This window comes from Lepidochelys kempii, chromosome 3 (assembly GCF_965140285.1).
Source record: "Lepidochelys kempii isolate rLepKem1 chromosome 3, rLepKem1.hap1, whole genome shotgun sequence".
NCBI classification, from domain to species: Eukaryota; Metazoa; Chordata; order Testudines; family Cheloniidae; genus Lepidochelys; species Lepidochelys kempii.
Window position 1 is genome coordinate 148314257 of NC_136382.1, and position 18600 is coordinate 148332856.

An 18600-nucleotide genomic window follows, 5' to 3' on the forward strand; every position below is an offset into this window, starting at 1 on the left:
ATTGACATGAACAAGCACTCGAAGAAAAAACGATTACTCACCTTCTTGTAACTGTTGTTCTTCGAGATGTGTTGTTCATGTCCATTCCAATACCCACCCTCCTGCCCCGTTGTTGGAGTAGTCGGCAAGAAGGAACTGGGGGGGGGGGGTGTCAGGTTGGCAGGGCACTATATTGAGTGCCATGAGGGTGCGACTCCAGGGGGCGCCCAGGCCTACCCTACAGACACTGCTAGGGGAAAAATCTTCCGGCTGTCGTGCACGCAGTGCGCACACATCTGATTGGACTGGTCATGAACAACACATCTCAAAGAACAACAGTTACAAGAAGGTGAGTAACCGTTTTTGTTTTCGCAAAAAGAAAAGGAGTACTTGTGGCACCTTAGAGACTAACCAATTTATTTGAGCATGAGCTTTCGTGAGCTACAGCTCACTTCATCGGATGCATACCGTGGAAACTGCAGCAGACTTTATATATACACAGAGAATGTTTTGTTTGTTTGTTTGCTTTAACCCAAATGAACTGAGAGTCTGATCTTCAAGTATTTGCATACATACCCATGCATGTCTTTTTTGCACATGCATCATTGGATGTGCATATACAAATTCCTGATTTACACATACATATGCCCAAAAGAGAGGTATCTTGTCATGTGTGCAGCAGATTGGGAAATTTGCATTACACATTCTGTAGTACATTGCATATAGAAAATGGGAACATACAAATGCATATTTACTGGCTTGCTGAAAATCATGCCCTAAAAGTTTGTATTGCTTATGTCATTTAGAGGCAAAGGACAGTGCTATATAATTTATTAATTTAAGATTCCATCAACCCTACACATTTTATTTTTTACACTAATAATTTAGGGCACAATTAATCAAAGTTTTTAAATATGTGCTTAATTTTAAGCTTATGTTTTAGTTTCATTGATGTCTACCGCACTTAATGTTAAGCATACGCCTAAGTGATTTGCTGGATCAGTGCAATTAAGATATAAAAATATATAAAATACCTTCAGTCTATATTTAGCCCCCACTTTTTATATCTGGAATTCTGTAGCACTAATATAGCCATCATATTTACAATCAGATAAATGTCTATATGTTGGTATCTAGAATTTACTTGGTTTGTTATAAGAAAAAAGATTGAAAAATGTTAATAAATATTTTTAAAAACCCAGTCAGATAAATTACTGTATTATCCCACAGTTACTTGAGTAAAATTTCTAATTTTTTAACAATGAAATAAAATCAGAAATAACCAAAATTGTGAGAAAATAAATATCTAGGTACTAATCCATTTTTCCAAGGAAAAATTATACCAAAATATCTTTTAAAAGAATCTGTTTATTAAAAGGTTAAGTGTGTGTGTGTGTGAGAGAGAGAGAGAAATTATGAGCTTGTAGACACAGACTGGCCTTTGTAAATTTCTTTTTTTAAAGATCTATGTCTCACTCACTTTCCAAACATTCATGACGCCTGCTTGACTAACCCTCAGTCACAGCTGTGTAAACAACAGACTTTTAAAGTGCTGAACAGATAATGGGAGGAGAAACCATCACATCAAATATAAAATGGGAATAAATAATCACATGATGAGAATGTTTCTCCTTCCTCCTGGGACAGCCTCCGAAGCTCTTTCCCTGGTAAATGGTGTGAAAACTTCCATGGTGTTTCTGCTATTTAAGCTTTTGGCCCTGATTCAGTTAGACATGTGGCATATGTCCAAAGAAAATGTATAACTTGGTGGTTAAAGTACTGCTCTCTCACCTTGGAATAACAGATTTAGTTCAGTTGAGTTTCTGCGACACATGATAGTCTTAATTTGGTTCCTATTGGACATCAGCTGATACCACAAAACCATCGTACTTTATGAAATGCAGTACATTATGGAAAATTGTAATTATCTGATGAAAGGAGACCACAGATTAAACTAACAAAGATGAAATAGCACTCAGCTGGGTGTTTCCCTCAATGTATACTTCTTACATTGGCAAAACAGCAAAGGAGAGTTTGCATTGTTGGTGGCAGTGTGGTGTCTGCCAGCCCCTCAAACTCCACAAACCAAAACATTCACTTTTCTAAGGAAGTTAGAAACAAATTCAAATGTATATTTAGAACTAAAAGCCATAAATATCTATTATACTCTCTTTAATTAAAACACAATAATAGGCACAACAAAATAAATATTTTGAGCACGCTAATGTTAAAACAATTGTAGCTAATGAAAATTAAAGAGAATAAGCTTAGTAAAACTTACTTTCTTATGTGCAACATTTTCATTTCATCATATTTTACAGATACTTGAAACTTGACTTTTTATTGCCTATTACTTTTTTGTTTGTTTGATGTGTGTGTGTGTGTGTGTGTTGGGGAGCAGTGGTGGAAGTAAGAGCCTGAGGTTCATTTTATTCCCCCAGCCTCTGTTTTATCTTTTCCACCTTGAGATCCCACATCCTAACCACTATCCTGACAACAAACAGGACTGGACGGGATTGGGAATGGTCCATTCCATAACTGGCATAGAGAGGCTGCTTTTGAACTCCTTAAAGGCCCAGAGAATGAGGTTAAATTCTAGGACAGTGAAGTGAACCTGGGTCTCCCTCATAATGGTATAAACAACTATCACTTGACCAGCCTGATGTATTTTCCTGGACATGCAGGAAGAAAGACAGGATGTGAGGGATGCGCTTTAATTAGGTCACAACTTTGTCAATTTAACTCATCTGGGGACTCATACAGGTCATCCTTCCTTCCTCACTTGTTTCCACCTATCTGAAGGGTGCTGTCAGCCCCCTGTCCTTCCAAACAGCGTCCTAGCCTATTGTTGTGACTCCACAGAAGGAGGGTGGTGAGGATTAAGGGGCTGGGAAAAGGAGGTTGTCTTCTCACCGTGCAACATATTAGGAGCCCCAACTCTGTTTCCCATCCTTCTCCTAAATCCACTTCCAGCTCCAGTGAATCAAGGAACCAGACCCCTGTGGAATGAATGCCTGCACTGGACACTGCCACCTGCTAAGTTACAATATCTTGAGCCTTACCTCCTGACCTGTCCTGCCAGGTCCCTAAGCTGCTACGGGGAAGGCAAAAAAACCCACCCTGCCACAGCTAATGTGTCAGTGAGGGAAACATTCCTTCCCAGTCCCCAAAAAGGCAACTAGTGCAGTGCCCACAGCAAACCACTAAATATGGTCCTTCTCTGATCCCATGGGTGGGAGGGTGGTAGCTATTAATTTGGGTGTGAGAGAGGGCTCCCTCCAAAGGGACAAGTTATATATACTGTGCCCTAAGAGCACGGGGCACCAATGGCTTACCTGAGCCCCTCCAGCCAGCCTCCAGGTTCGGTGATGTTTTGGCTCCCTCTGCATTTGAAGGAGGGGGGGACCCTTAAAGGAGCCATGACTTTTTTCTTCCTACTGACGAGACAAAGACAAATCTTTGAGGTTGCAAGCCAAATATAAATAAAAGAACAATAAGACAAACAACACAATGTAACCACATGGAAGCTTTGATCTCAATTCTTATATAACATAATGATTTTGAAATACATTATAACAGAAGCATAAAATAAAGATTTCATCTCTTCCTGTAAATTTGTGACAATTTCAAAAAATGTCTCATGACAGTAACATTACCTTCTAGTCTCAATGGAAATGAATCAAATTTCAAAATATATGAGAATCAGCCAACATAGAATAATTTTGGATAGCTCTTTGTTGTATTGCTTTTGATGGTTGTTGTCACATGTTAAATGCTGAGTATGAATAATTTTCTAACAGGAAAAAGAAATGTATTTTTCATCCTAAGAAACAAAAATAATTTCCACTTGAAGTTTCTCTCATCTCAGATCTTACCAAAGGTGAATATTTAGTGGAAGTTTAAGGTTAGATGGACTAAGTGTTTTGGAAACATGAAAGATTTGAGTGCTTTTTCCACTGTTACGTGTTGTCATATTTCTAAAATGGCTTGCTCTAAAACCGCCAAAGATATTTTATTCATTTGTCTTGAAGGAGAACACCACGGTGCCCTTTAACTATAGTTTGGTAGGTTTTGATAAGTTTTCTTGTTATTTATTGTGTTAGTAACTATGTTTTGTAGAGTTATGCACTAGGTATTTGAGAACTCTGTGAGATCATAAATTCCTTAAAACTGTGGATGATAGACTAGACTCAGGGCTGGCCTTAGGGAAAATGGCACCCTGAGCGAACTTGTATTTTGGTGCTCCTGGTCCCTGTGGGCTCCCCAGGCTCCCCACCCCTCCTTCACTCCTAACCCTGTACTGTGCCCCCTTCGGCCGTAACCCTTGTACCCCCCCGCACCCCTAACTCTTGCCCCCTCCTCCTCTCCTAACACCAATCACTGTGCCCCAATCTCTGCACACCCTTCACACCTAAGCCTGCACCCCCTCCTGTGCCCCAACCCTACATTGTGCCCCCTTCCTCCCAACCCTGTACTCTCCTCCTGTACCCCAACCTTTCCTTAACCCCTACACTGTGCACCCTTTGTCCCAATCCCTGTTCCCTCCTGCACCCCTAACCACTACTCTGTGCCACCTTCACCCCAACCTCTGTACTCCCCTCCTGCGCCCCTAACCCTTGCACCTCTCTTCTGAAGAGTCAATATATTTTGATTCCTTTGCTTATTGCTTTCAAATACTGCTTTAAAATACAATGCAACTGCAAAACCCACCTGAACATAAGAGCGAGACATGTCCCCTGGTTCCAGGTCAAAGAAAGCACTGCCGAGGTCCTGTGTCCTGAAAAAGGAATTATGCCTTGTTCAGCTGCTGCTGTTTGGGAACTACGTCTTCTCCGTTTCCCCACTGTGCTTAAGCTCTGTAAAAGGCATAATTTAGTCTAAAAACTGATGTCATTCTAGTCCAGTATATTAGGCACCAGACTGAGAGTCAGGAACCTGGGTTATGTTCCTGTCATTCACATTGACTCACTATATGATTTTGTATAAGTCACTTAGGACGTAATTTTCAGTAGTATTGAACTCTTTTCTTCCACTGAAGTCACTGGGAGCTGAGAGTATTGAAAATCAGACCTTTTCACTCTCTCTGCCTCGCTTTCCACGTCTGTAAAATGTTTACTAACCATTGGGAAGTGTTTTAAGTGAAAAATGTATGAAAAGCAACTTTGTAAGTGCTAATTATCGTTTTTAATAATAAAAGTAGAGGTACGTGCATGACTTAAACATAGTAGAAGTACAAATATGGAAGCTCTTCCAACACCTAAATCTGCAAACAGCGGTCTGAAAATCAGGGGAAAGATTTTGAGGATTAAAAAATCCACCAAATTTTTTTGCCAACACATTTTTCTCTCCGAGGACTCTGGCCCTGAAGATAGAAAATGGTGCTATGACAACATCATGCAGTTGCTTTTTTCCTGTATCTATTATCAAACTGATTAATTTGACATATTATTTTATTATTTTTCATCTTTAGATTTACCAGTAGATGTTGGTCAACCTGCAGATGAAAAGAAGGAATGCTACTACAATCTAAACGATGCTAATTTCTGTGATAATGTGTTGACATCCAACATCACCAAACAAGAATGTTGCTGTACGTTGGGTGCTGGCTGGGGAGATAACTGTGAAATCTTCCCATGCCCCGTCTTTGGAACTGGTAAGAGGAGGCTTTCCATCCAGCAATAGTTTCTCAAGGGTTGTGCTTTATATTAGTATAGATATCCTTGGCTTTCATGAGGGCTGTCCATAAAGGGTCATCTCCTGAAGCAGCTTACTCCAAACTTATCCAGGCGAAATCTCCACTCACGCAAAGGCAATAGGAAGAATTAGTCTCTGGTGTAACTCCACTGGCTTCATTGGAATTACAGCAGGGATAAATATGACCCATTATTTTTCTATGGCCCACACTATTTCCAAATGATTTTTAAAGCAACAATATTTCTGATCCAGGTTTTTGCCAAATATTATTGTAATGTTAGTTATATTTCTCCCCATAAAGTAACAAATTAAGATGAGTATTTTTTATTTTTGTCTGGCTGTCATTAGTCATAGCAACGTATTTTATGCAGCAATGTGAAACATTAGAATAGATGTATAACATGACATTAATTTTACATTCTGCTACCTACTGTATAATACAGTTAATCATGCTGTCTGCACAACATTTTTTAGCCTTTAAATGCCAATTAGAAGAGCATAACCATATGCTCTTTGGCATAAATATTGATAACAGTACTTGAAGCACAGTGTGTAAACAGTGATGGCTGATATTCAATATCCAGCTGGAATAAATCATTTAAGATTAGAACATGTGTAAATTCTTCAGAATGCATGAGATAACTTTTAAAAGAAAAGTGATTTCTTGTTCTCAGTTCTTATCTTAGCCACATCTTTGAACTGGTGAAACTGTGCCTATTGCTGTGTGTTTTGGAAAGAGCCACTATACTTAAAAATATAAAAGAGGATTTGTTTGCATTTGAGCCTATGCCATCTCCAACATAACGTAATTCATTCCCTCTGTGAGCCAGATGATGCAGTTCTTACTCAGTTCCTGCTGAGGCAAAACTTTTTGAAGACAATGGTTAAATTCCTGTTGAAGTCAATGGAAGTTTTGCCTGTGTTATGACCGCAGCATTTGGCCATAAGGTTATACCTAGGTGTATAAGATTGCCCAAAGGGAATTAATCAGAGGAAAGGTTGCCTAAGATTTCTGAGAACGTATTAGTGAACATGAAAAGTTTATCATCTGTTACAGTTCTAGAATCCTAAATAACTGCTTTTTTCTGATATGATTTTTTTGTTTATTTCTCTACCAGCTGAATTTACTGATTTGTGTCCTGAAGGAAAAGGTTTCATCCCCTCTAGTGATCCATCATATGGAGTCATTACACAGAATTACAGAGGTCAGTATCAATTAGATATGCTAACTTGTATTAAATATGAACATTTCAGAAATTCTAAAAATAGATCGTTTACGTAACCAGCAATGTCAGCATATTACTTCAGTTTTTCAACATGACAGAAACAGCATCTTGAAGTAAAATGTTACTCCAAAATACTTACCTTATGGTAAACCTGTATTTAGGACATAACACTATTATAGTTTTTTTCTTTATTATTCACATTTTATTCATCTTAGGTGCTGTAACGCTTATAGTATTTTCCCTGTATTCATCTTACACTGTAAGAGCAGATGTTTAAAACACATAACCCCAAAGATCAGCTTTTGCTCATGTATAAGTAGCACAAACCAGTCTTTAATTTATAAATAACAAGTGTTTTTAACAGTTATGGGGAAGGTTCTGTCCTGCATTAGCACGCAGGCTACAAGGGGAATGAATGATTGATGCTTAAGTTATGCTGAAAATTGAAAATAAACTTAGCAATGCTATTTAGAACATAATGCCATATACAATAATCTGTGAAGAAATGGACATTACTGGAGAGAGCAAAATAGAATATGTGCATGAGAGAAAGAGAGTATGTAGGCAAAAATCTTGATTAACAAGGAAGAGCAAGATCAGTAAAATTCCTTTGTTGAGTTAGTGAAGTCTGGAACTACTGTTAATAATTCAGGAAAGTATATTTTCCACAATGCGTGGCATAAATGCATTGTAATTTTATTTAGTTAGAAGGAAATGTGCATAGCTGCCTTGAGTTATAAAGTAGCTACAGTATTACTACATAAAATTACATTTGTTCATATCAGACTTGCCGTTTTACAGATCAAATATTTAATAACTCTGACGTTAGTGTACATTTATATTACATTAAAAATGCAGTATAATGTAACATACAGTATCTGAAAAGAGCAGTAGCATCACATAGTTAATATGTTTAGCTATGCCAACATCACCAATAGCTAAGTCAGAAACAAAGTCCTTAAAAGTTATGCCATATAGGGCCTGATTCTGAGAGATGATGAGCATCTGCTATGTCCATTAAAATCAGTGGGAGTTACAGGTTCTTGTTGCTTCTCAGGAATAGGCCACTAATTTTTGTATCTGAATTAGTGGCGAAGGATTACCCAGTGGCTATGGCATAGGACTGGGATTCAGTAGACCTGAATTCAAGTCTCTGCTCCAGCACAGGCCTCCTGTGTGACCTTGGGCAAGTCGATTAATTTCGCTGTGCCTTACTTCCTCATCTGTAAAATGTAGATAATAGTACTTCCCTACCTGACAGGAATATGATAAGTATAAATACATTAAAGATTGCGAGGTACTGAGATTCTATGGTAATAGAGGCCTTGACAGATTGACAGATAATATATAGATGAATCAGAAAGATTTCATAATTCTCTTTTTAAGTACCTGAAAAAGACATCATGGATCTATAGCAGATTGTACAGAACTGGGAAATCCAGTTTCCGAGTACAGTTCTTTTTGGATGGAGCAGGCACATGATATTATTTGTGTCTTTGCTATGCTTATTTATTCTTTGCAACAAAAAATTGGCACACTTGATTTGTATGTGTATAGGCATCTGAGATAAAAAGCTTCTTTGATTGGTTATGCTGCCTTGCAGTTGATGACATCTGCAACTGCTACAAATATTAAAAATATGGAAATTAAAATATTTTATAACTAGATATGTTTTCCAGGAAAACTCTCACCATGTTAACAAGATTTTTGCATTGAATAAGTTTTGGCAATATCCTTATAAATGGCAGATTTATAGTGGAGACAGTGGACCTGCAAATGGACAGATTATTTTGTAAAATGCGACATTTCTCTCTTCCATTAACACATCATGTATTTATTTTGCTTTCATCTGCATGCTTCTTTTTGCAGGAGTAACCCATATATTTTTAATTTGGAATTTATTGCAAAAACAAATGTATGTTCCCCAGCTCTCCCACTTTTCCCCAAAACCACATATTCTGTTTCCATAAGAAAAGGTGGACAGTCACTCAGCTATGTGATTTTTTTTTAATTAATCATTATAATGGGCTTGCTGCTAAACAATCAAACTTAAAAAAATATTTAATGTTTAAAATTGCTTAGTGGCTGGAAAAGTGACTGTAAAAATATTTTTATAGTCCTTTCAGCTCTTCTGGAAAAGTAAGTATTTTAATAATTCACCTTGAGAACTGTTCAGCAGATGGAAAAAATAGTTCATAGTGACATTCTTGTTACCCTGGTGTAAATCTGGAGTGACATTGTTGAAGCCAATGGATTAACGCCAGGGGAATTGAGTGCAGAATTTGTCCCAGTTTATCTGCTATATATTGTACCTTTCATTCTTCATTGGCATTTCTAACACCAGCCTGGTTTAAACGAAGTAATAGAGTAAATGTTTGGTAAACTAAAAGAAAAAGGGGCGGAAAAAGGAAGCAAATTCCAAAAGTAACAAAAAGTAAAAGCTTGGTAGAAAGTAAATAAAACTGTAGAAAAGTAAGTATGTGTTAGCATGGTTTATATTTTTCAATGAAACCTTATTAAGAGCACTAATTCATTTTAGATATTGTTGATTCTATCTGCTAAGAATATGCTTCATTGTATGTTTAAATATGGAGTATACTGTGACTATTGAGATGTCTGATACATACTGCCTACTTCTGGGAAAATATCTCTCGTTCTAAATTGCATCAAATGTCCTCAGATACAATAGTGATGAATGTCTTTATAATTGTACATAGCAACAGTAATAATTCATGGAATCATAGAATCATAGAATATCAGGGTTGGAAGGGACCCCAGAAGGTCATCTAGTCCAACCCCCTGCTCAAAGCAGGACCAATTCCCAGTTAAATCATCCCAGCCAGGGCTTTGTCAAGCCTGACCTTAAAAACCTCTAAGGAAAGAGATTCTACCACCTCCCTAGGTAACGCATTCCAGTGTTTCACCACCCTTTTAGTGAAAAAGTTTTTCCTAATATCCAATCTAAACCTCCCCCACTGCAACTTGAGACCATTACTCCTCGTTCTGTCATCTGCTACAATTGAGAACAGTCTAGAGCCATCCTCTTTCGAACCCCCTTTCAGGTAGTTGAAAGCAGCTATCAGATCCCCCCTCATTCTTCTCTTCTGCAGGCTAAACAATCCCAGCTCCCTCAGCCTCTCCTCATAACTCATGTGTTCCAGTCCCCTAATCATTTTTGTTGCCCTTCGCTGGACTCTTTCCAATTTTTCCACATCCTTCTTGTAGTGTGGGGCCCAAAACTGGACACAGTACTCCAGATGAGGCCTCACCAATGTCGAATAGAGGCAAACGATCACATCCCTCGATCTGCTCGCTATGCCCCTACTTATACATCCCAAAATGCCATTGGCCTTCTTGGCAACAAGGGCACACTGCTGACTCATATCCAGCTTCTCGTCCACTGTCACCCCTAGGTCCTTTTCCGCAGAACTGCTGCCTAGCCATTCGGTCCCTAGTCTGTAGCTGTGCATTGGGTTCTTCCGTCCTAAGTGCAGGACCCTGCACTTATCCTTATTGAACCTCATCAGATTTCTTTTGGCCCAATCCTCCAATTTGTCTAGGTCCTTCTGTATCCTATCCCTCCCCTCCAGCGTATCTACCACTCCTCCCAGTTTAGTATCATCTGCAAATTTGCTGAGAGTGCAATCCACACCATCCTCCAGATCATTTATGAAGATATTGAACAAAACCGGTCCCAGGACCGACCCTTGGGGCACTCCACTTGATACCGGCTGCCAACTAGACACACAGACAATTATGTCTGTGTGTGGGAAATCTTTATTGAGGTTCCCTAAACAAGTACAAAACCAATAAAATAAATCATGAGCACAGCAGAAAATAACCTCAGGATTCTAGATCATACACAGTGGAGGAAGATAGAGGGGGTGCTCCGTCAGTAAACATGTGCAGAGAGCAAAACAGTGATTATAAGGAGCACAGTCAGGATGAGTGCTTGGTCAAGCCACACAATGGTAAAAGGATGATGCAGGCAGGAAAGATGATGATCACCCACAGTGGAAATGTGATGGGCAAAGTAGGCCATGCTGGAATGAGAAATACATGATCCTAGCCAAATACAGGTAAAAACGACATGCTGCACACTTGCAGGTGGTACACAACCATCACAAACAGTTGTGCCATAGGACTGGATCCCAGGTCATCTCTATTAACGGTATTAGGACAATCCATCCAGCAAGCACCACTGCTGTTTGCGTATATCATAGAAACTCCCAACTATGGAGCGAAATCCTGGCTCCATTGAAGTCAATGTGAGTTTTGCCACTGACTTCAGTGGGGTCCGGATTACCTCCGTTGCTTCAAAATGGAGGAGACAAAACCTAACAACAGATTTACATATACATAGACAATTGTTGAACTGAGACAGTCACAGAAGAGGAAGTTCAGCCAAACAGAAGAAAGGACAAATGATATGTGGAAGGCACAGTCAGTCCTCTTGGTCTGTTCTGCTTGGACCTAAGGCCAATTACAAAGCAAAAATACAGGAGGTGCCAACTGAGTGCTGTCGATTTCACATAGCCTGGACTGTGAGGAAATGTTTTTATGCCTGTGTACTGCTCTGTGTATAGTACAGGGTACTTGGGCCATGGCTGCCTCTGCCCTGTTTAGTAAGTTTATTGTCACCTCTTTCTCCTGCTCTAACCAGTGGGTTTTATCTCTGTCAGAACTGTCTTTATGTTGTTGTTTGCTGTCTTAGTAAACTTTTTCTTCCTTAGCTTCAGTCTGCATCAAAGTATATAGGATGCATCAGGGCTACACCACTTCAGTATTCTGGATTTAACAGGAGCTGTCCTTACTCACTTTGGATCTATAAGATTGTTTTGTGTGACTCTGGGAATTAGCCTTGTTCACAGTCCAGCATGTGGACATCTACAACATTGCTGCAGTTTGTGCCTCCCACTAATTTGAATTGGCAATATAAATCTAAAATCTTCTTTAGTAGCTTACCAGTTTGGGCACCCTTGCTCACATGGAGTAGTCCCTTCCTTTTGAAGGAGCTACCCACAGAGTAAAGGACTGCTCAGCATGAGTAAGGGTGACAGAATTGGGCTGTATGGAAATACAATAGTATTTTATCTTAGTATCCACTTTGTCACCTTACAATCTGCCCTGAGTAAGATATAGTGCATAGCTGCAGCAACCCAGAATCAGACCAGAGAATAAATTGTGTCTCAAAGTCACAATTCCTTCCCTGCTTCCCCCTTGCTCTGGGAAGGGACTAAGTTACTGCACCCTTTTTTGTGGAGTGACTGATTTCCCCCATGCATCCAGCTAAGTTACTCTGGCCACCAAATAAGGAGGCAGAACCAAGGCTCCCCCAGCTCTCCACACCACACTCAACCCAGTCCCAAATCATTTGCTCGCAGTGGCAAGTAGCCCTGGCTATGCTCCCAACAGCCAGAGTCACAGTCTGAACAGGGGAGTAAGTGGGGCTTGCTCTATAGTCCCCTACATGACTGAGTAAGGGCTGTAACTGTAGTTTTCTCTACAGATGCAGATGAATGCCTGCTCTTCGGACAAGAAATCTGTAAAAATGGCTTCTGTCTGAACACACAGCCAGGTTATGAGTGTTACTGTAAACAAGGCACATACTATGATCCTGTTAAACTCCAGTGCTTTGGTAAGTTCTTTAATGCCTCACTGTACATTATAATGGTATGCAGATGGGCATGATAAGCAGAGTTATGCAGTAAAAATGCAAGGCTGAAATGTGGTATTTATCCAGAGCTCATAGTAAGGGAAGCACAGAGCTTCCTTTACTCCTGTAGCATCTTTTTAAGGGGTGCAGCATGCTCCCCCTTCCTCCTGCATGGGTGGCCAGCTCTCCTGAAGGACATATGATGGAGGAAGGTAGAACCAGGACTCTGCCTACTCCCTTCCTTCTTCTCAGCAAATTGCTCCCAGGGGCTTGCATGTCAGCAGCAGCCCCTGTGCTCCCCAGAGAACAGGAGCTACTAATCAGAGTGGCCTTTGTGTGCAATGCACAAGGTGAGAGGAAACTACTCCCTCTCTCGCCACACACTGCTGCTTCAATCTACGGGATACAATCTAGCTTTCTGTTCTTTGTACACAAATCAGGCACTGAATGCCTGTATGCTTTATCCCACTTTAACTTTGGTAAGTGTGCAGTTTGTAACACAATAAATTGAATTAACACTATGATTTTTATTAAGTACAGATTTCTCCACAAAGAGTTAATATGCAATATGGAATTACAGTTCAGGTCACTGATGTAACATAAGCACGTTCCTTTTAGTCTGCAGAACCTCTTACTCCTTTATGCTTGCCATTTGATTGAAACTTATTCATAAGTGTGACCCTGACTTTTGCTGCTTCAGCAGAAAACCATATAGACTATGCAGAATAACATAATGAAAGGAAGTAATTTTTGAAACCACAATAAGAGAGCCTTTCACCTGGGGTTTCTAAGACTATCTTCTACAAAGATATTTTCTTTTCTGATTTAATGTCATTTAAGAAAAACAGCCTGCTGTTTCCATAGGGCTGAATACTTGCTTTTCCTCTCTAAGCCAAGCTTACGAGGAGTAGAGCTGTGGTGGCCAAAAAGGAAGATCCTTTTCTCTCCGCAGAAGTACTGAGGGACCTTGGGCAGGGTGCTCATCAATGGTCCTTACTGCTACCGAATAAAAGAGCAGCATGCAGGCATTCTCTGCGGAATCTGCTGTGGATGCAGCTGGCATATCTATGGCACGCCCACCTGGGCCTGTGAAACACTGCAATGTGTTAATCAAGAGGCTGCTCAATTCTTGAGTGCAATAGGTCAGCATCCTGCCTCTCTCCTGTGCCGGTGCTCTGAGTAGGGTGAAGATGCTACCTGACTCCTATTCCTCCACTTGGGCATAGGTGCAGGCAGAATTTTTCCCTCTGTAAAATTGTATTTGGACTAATTCAGAGGTGGCACTTGGGGAAATCTGTTCTTAATTTAAGAATTTGTAGGCATTAATTTACACAATGCAACTTCTTTGATGTTGACTTTTTTTGGTGCATTTCTTCCCTTTTAAAGATACAGATGAATGTCAGGACCCAAACAGCTGTGTGGATGGCCAGTGCATTAACACTGAAGGATCTTACAACTGTTTCTGTACCCATCCAATGGTTCTGGATGCCACAGAAAAGCAGTGTATCAGACCAGCAGATTCAAATGGTATGCTCCATTATATGCATTATACTGTTCCTGTACAGGATCAACAACTGACACTGTTGACCATGAGGTGTTGTAGATATGGCTGCAGATCCTACCAATGTAGGTCACTATTGGGTGGCTCTGCTCCATTCTGAGGAAATCTCAGATGGTAGTCTTGCGCAGTTTTTTATCTATGCTGAGGACACGTTCATGTAATTCCACAGGGTTTCATCGTGTCCCCCAGTGTGTATATGGGACCATTGGGACTGTTAATGAGTAAGCTTGGTTTGAGGTATTTTCAATATGCTGATGACACCCAGCACTGGATCTCTATCTGTTCCAACCTTGAAGGTGAAGTGACCCAACCTGCCCAGCATCTCACTGAAATTGGGACTTGGGTGAGGGATAGCTGGCTAAGACTCACTCCAGACAAAACAGAGATTGTGTTTTTATAATAGAGGAAAGATATAGGAGTAAATAGTGGGAATTATATCTGTGCCTCTGATTACTCAATGGGATATGTCCCTCATTTGTCTCTCAGCTTTGTAACTGTAGGAAGTTTGTTTAGGGTACACTCCGTTCATTTTTTCAAGCTTTTCTCCACAACCAAGAGGGTTAGAATCTTAATACTTTTTTAATGAAAGCTGAGAATCTCACGCAAATTCTTAATTCCAGCAGCAGAGATTTTAAGAAAAACACCAAATATTCTAAGACTCATGATAAAATCGAAAGAGTTAGCAATGCTAACTATGGAATTCTGCATCATACACATTTTTAGAAATGTTAAAACATTTGATTAATAGTGGTGTCTAGCAATGAATTCAAGCCTCTGTTCTATGCAGCCAATGAAGAATTTAACCATCTAAGAGGTTTCCATAATAGGGGGTACTAGTGCAGATTGATTGAACATTTTATTTTATGTGGATCATATAATAAATCTCTATAAATCCTTACCTAAAACTCAACCAGACAGTGGTGTTTTAACTAAACAAACTATGGACAAGATTATGCTGGGCCTCTGCATGGATGTGCCAGGAGGGGAGAGGGCCAAGCGTCTCCAGACAATGCAAGCACTAGGGCTAGCAGAAGAACAATCTTTGTACTTGGGAAGTTCATAGTGCTCCTGTTTTTTAACTGTTGGCACTAGCCTCTCTAAAGTAGAGAGGGAGGAAAAAGGGCAACAGTACAGCCACTAGCATGCAGAGTTCATTGTGTATAGATGGATGGTACTTGCACCTTTCTTCCCACTCTCCTTTCAGCTCTCTGGAGCTCAGGGAGGCAATGTGCAGTGTCTTAAAGGCACAGTGAAACTCTAATTCTATCATTTGAAGCCTCTGGCTACATGTGCTGTAAAAGATGGATCTAAACTCAGGTAGTCTTCATGCTTTCAGAATACCACATTTTCCTTGTGAGTTGGGGTTCAATCCTATGATTTTACATGTAGTGTGTGTAGTTGAAGTTGTATTGTTACACCATGTAACAAATGCAGTTACTACAACTCACTAGAGGATGACAATTCCTTTTTGTGACAACTTTTGTGGTTTCAATATTTGTTTTCATTCTGCATTGGAACAAAACAGAACCATTCAAATATTTTCACAAAAGGAAAATGTCAGTTTTCTGAGCCAAAAAGGCAGCTTTTCTATTTGGGTTTATTTCTGGGTAGGTGTGGTCAACAGTGGTCAGAGAGCCCTGGAACTCAGAAACCTTCCTGTCAAAAACCTAATTGAAACCAATGTGTCCCTACAAAACATTTCAGCATTGACAAAACAGCATATTTTGACAAAAATATTGTGTCAAAAATATTCCACCCATCTCTAGCGGACAAACTTCTTAAACTGTCTTACTGATACAATCTTTACCCAGTGTAAGGAAATCCAAGTTAATGTATTTTAGGGTTCACTCCTTGGATGGGATTTCCAAAGCACTTAGCGTTGACCTAACTCAGCTCCCACAGAAGTTAGTGGAAGTTCCATTGATTCCAATAGGAGTAGAATTAAGTCAATGCTGAGCACTTTGGAAAAATCGCACTCCTTGGCAAAGAATTTCAGAAGTGACTAGAAACTCAGTGTGTCCCACTCTTGGGTGCCTAGCCTGAGAATCTTTAAAGAAGCCTGGTTTTCTGAGAGTAGGTGCTCAACAATTTCTGAATACCAGGACCCTTTCAGATTTCTCAAGTTCGACAGTCAACATTTGAGCCACTCCAAATCACTAGTCATAATCACGTAGTCATAATTTCTAAGTTAAACATTTGAATTCATTAGTAAACCCATCCAGCTTTGGTTTCATGTAAAGCAATAATGTTAGATTATTCTTGTAACCTTCATTTAGATAACACTGTATTTTACTAATGTCTTTGAAATAGTAAGAGCATTGTGGTACTGATGTAATACTGACTTCTCCTTCAGAACAAACTGAAGAAACTGAAGTCTACCAGGATCTTTGCTGGCAACATCTGAGTGAGGATTTTGTTTGTAGCCGGCCTCTGGTTGGAAAGCAGACTACATACACTGAGTGCTGCTGCTTATATGGTGAGGCCTGGGGCATGCAGTGTGCTCTCTGTCCCATGAAGGACTCAGGTAAGGAAATGTACATTTCAGTTCCTAAGATGATTTTTAGAGCCAGTAGTCATTTTAATCTCTTTCCCTGTATTCTCAATACCTGAATTAATAGCATAAAAAAGAAACTGGCTGTCCATAAACCAATGCTGCTAAATGGAAATAACTAAAGTTCAGATTTTCAAAAATGACCTCTAATTTTTGCTGCCTCAGTTTTAAAAACACTGGGGCTTGACTTTCAGAAGTGTTGAGTGTGATGGGTTCAGTCACAGAGAACCCCTTGGGACTGTCACCTGATGTGCTGAGATTACCTCTGAGCCTCCCCGCCAGCTTGGGACTCCAGAACCCTGCATTGTTGAGCCAGACACGCTAGCCGGCTGCAACACAGACCCAGGTCTGGTCCACAGCCCCAAAGCTGCAGACTTTAACCAAAAAATGCTCAGCAGGTCACTTCTCTCCAGCACCCAGACACCCAGCTCCCTGTGGGATCCAAACCCCAAATAAATCCGTTTTACTCTGTATAAAGCTTATACAGGGTAAATTCAGAAATTGTCCGCCCTATATAACGCTGATAGAGAGATATGCACAGGTGTTTGCTCCCCCAGGTATTAATCACTTACTCTGGGTTAATTAATAAACAAAAGTGATTTTATTAAGTATAAAAAGTAGGATTTAAGTGGTTTCAAGTAATAACAGACAGAACAAAGTAAGTTACCATGCAAAATAAAACAAAACACGCAAGTCTAAGCCTAATACATTAAGAAACTGAATCCAGGTAAATCTCACCCTCAGAGATGTTCCAATAAACTTCTTTCACAGATTAGACTCCTTTCTAGTCTGGGCCAATCCTTTCCCTGGTATAGTTCTTGTTAGTACAAGCTCAGCTGGTAACTAGGGGTTTTCTCATGACTGCAGTCCCCTTTGTTCTGTTCCACCCTCTTTTATAGCTTTGGCACAAGGTGGGAATCCTTTGTCTCTCTGGGTCCCCACCCCTCCTTCTAAATGGAAAAGGACCAGGTTTAAGATGGATTCCAGTACGAGGTGACATGGTCTTATGTCCCGTGAGGCCCCAAGCGTTGATTCTTTCCTTCTTTCCATCCTGACTCACAGGAACACAGGAAGGCTTACAAGTAAACAGAGCCATTTACAACCAATTGTTCTAGATAATGGGAGCCATCAAGATTCTAAACCACCATTAACGGCCCACACTATGCATAATTACAACAGGACCTCAGAGTTAACTTCATATTTCTAGTTTTAGATACAAGAATGATACGTAGATACAAATAGGATGAACACACTCAGTAGATTATAAGCTTTGTATTGATACCTTATAAGAAACCTTTTGCATAAAGCATATTCCAGTTACATTATATTCACATTCCAAGCATATTTTTCATAGAGCATATGGAGTGCAAGTCACATTGAGCATCAACCTTTCTTATTCATTTCAATTGTAATTGTGGGTGATTAGCACCTCTAAAACTCAGGCTTTACAATTTTTTTATTGGCATTCTGAAAATTAGAGCCATTTCAGAAAATGTAGGCCTGATACATTTTGCCCATTAATATTATAGAGCAAAATTCAGAGTAGGTTTATTTTCTTGTTATATGCTAACATATAGTAAATATTTAGAAAGAAATATGCTGCTTCTTATTGTGGTCTGGGGTAATATTAAGGTTTAATAGACTAGAGGGGAAGTTATGTTCATACAATGCTGCCTATTGAAAAAGTACCAGAGTAAGAAATTGTTTTTCATCTGTTAACTTGGCAAGTTTCCTCTATAGCCCTGCTGGACTGCTTTGCTTTTCAGTGAATGATTTTTGTGAAAGAAGAGTTTGTCATTCCACAGAGTTACTTTTATTTTATAGTTTTAAAATTTCTGTCCCTCTATGGCAGATGATGTAGCCTGTTCTCTCTCTCTCTCTCTCTCTCTCCCCACACACATATATGAATTTTTCCTTCTACATAAATATTATG

General features: G+C 39.7%; 1 protein-coding gene across 6 annotated transcripts in view; it reads left to right on the top strand.

The window, feature by feature from the left end:
- Window positions 1–18600, top strand: part of LTBP1 (latent transforming growth factor beta binding protein 1) — a 375509-nt gene that overhangs the window by 314272 nt on the left and 42637 nt on the right. For all 6 annotated transcript variants that reach the window (XM_073338422.2, XM_073338423.2, XM_073338424.2 and 3 more), the window contains 5 exons: window positions 5450–5632; window positions 6792–6878; window positions 12409–12537; window positions 13942–14082; window positions 16470–16640. In XM_073338422.2, the coding sequence (XP_073194523.2) occupies window positions 5450–5632; window positions 6792–6878; window positions 12409–12537; window positions 13942–14082; window positions 16470–16640 (711 nt within the window). The remainder of the gene's footprint in view (window positions 1–5449; window positions 5633–6791; window positions 6879–12408; window positions 12538–13941; window positions 14083–16469; window positions 16641–18600) is intronic.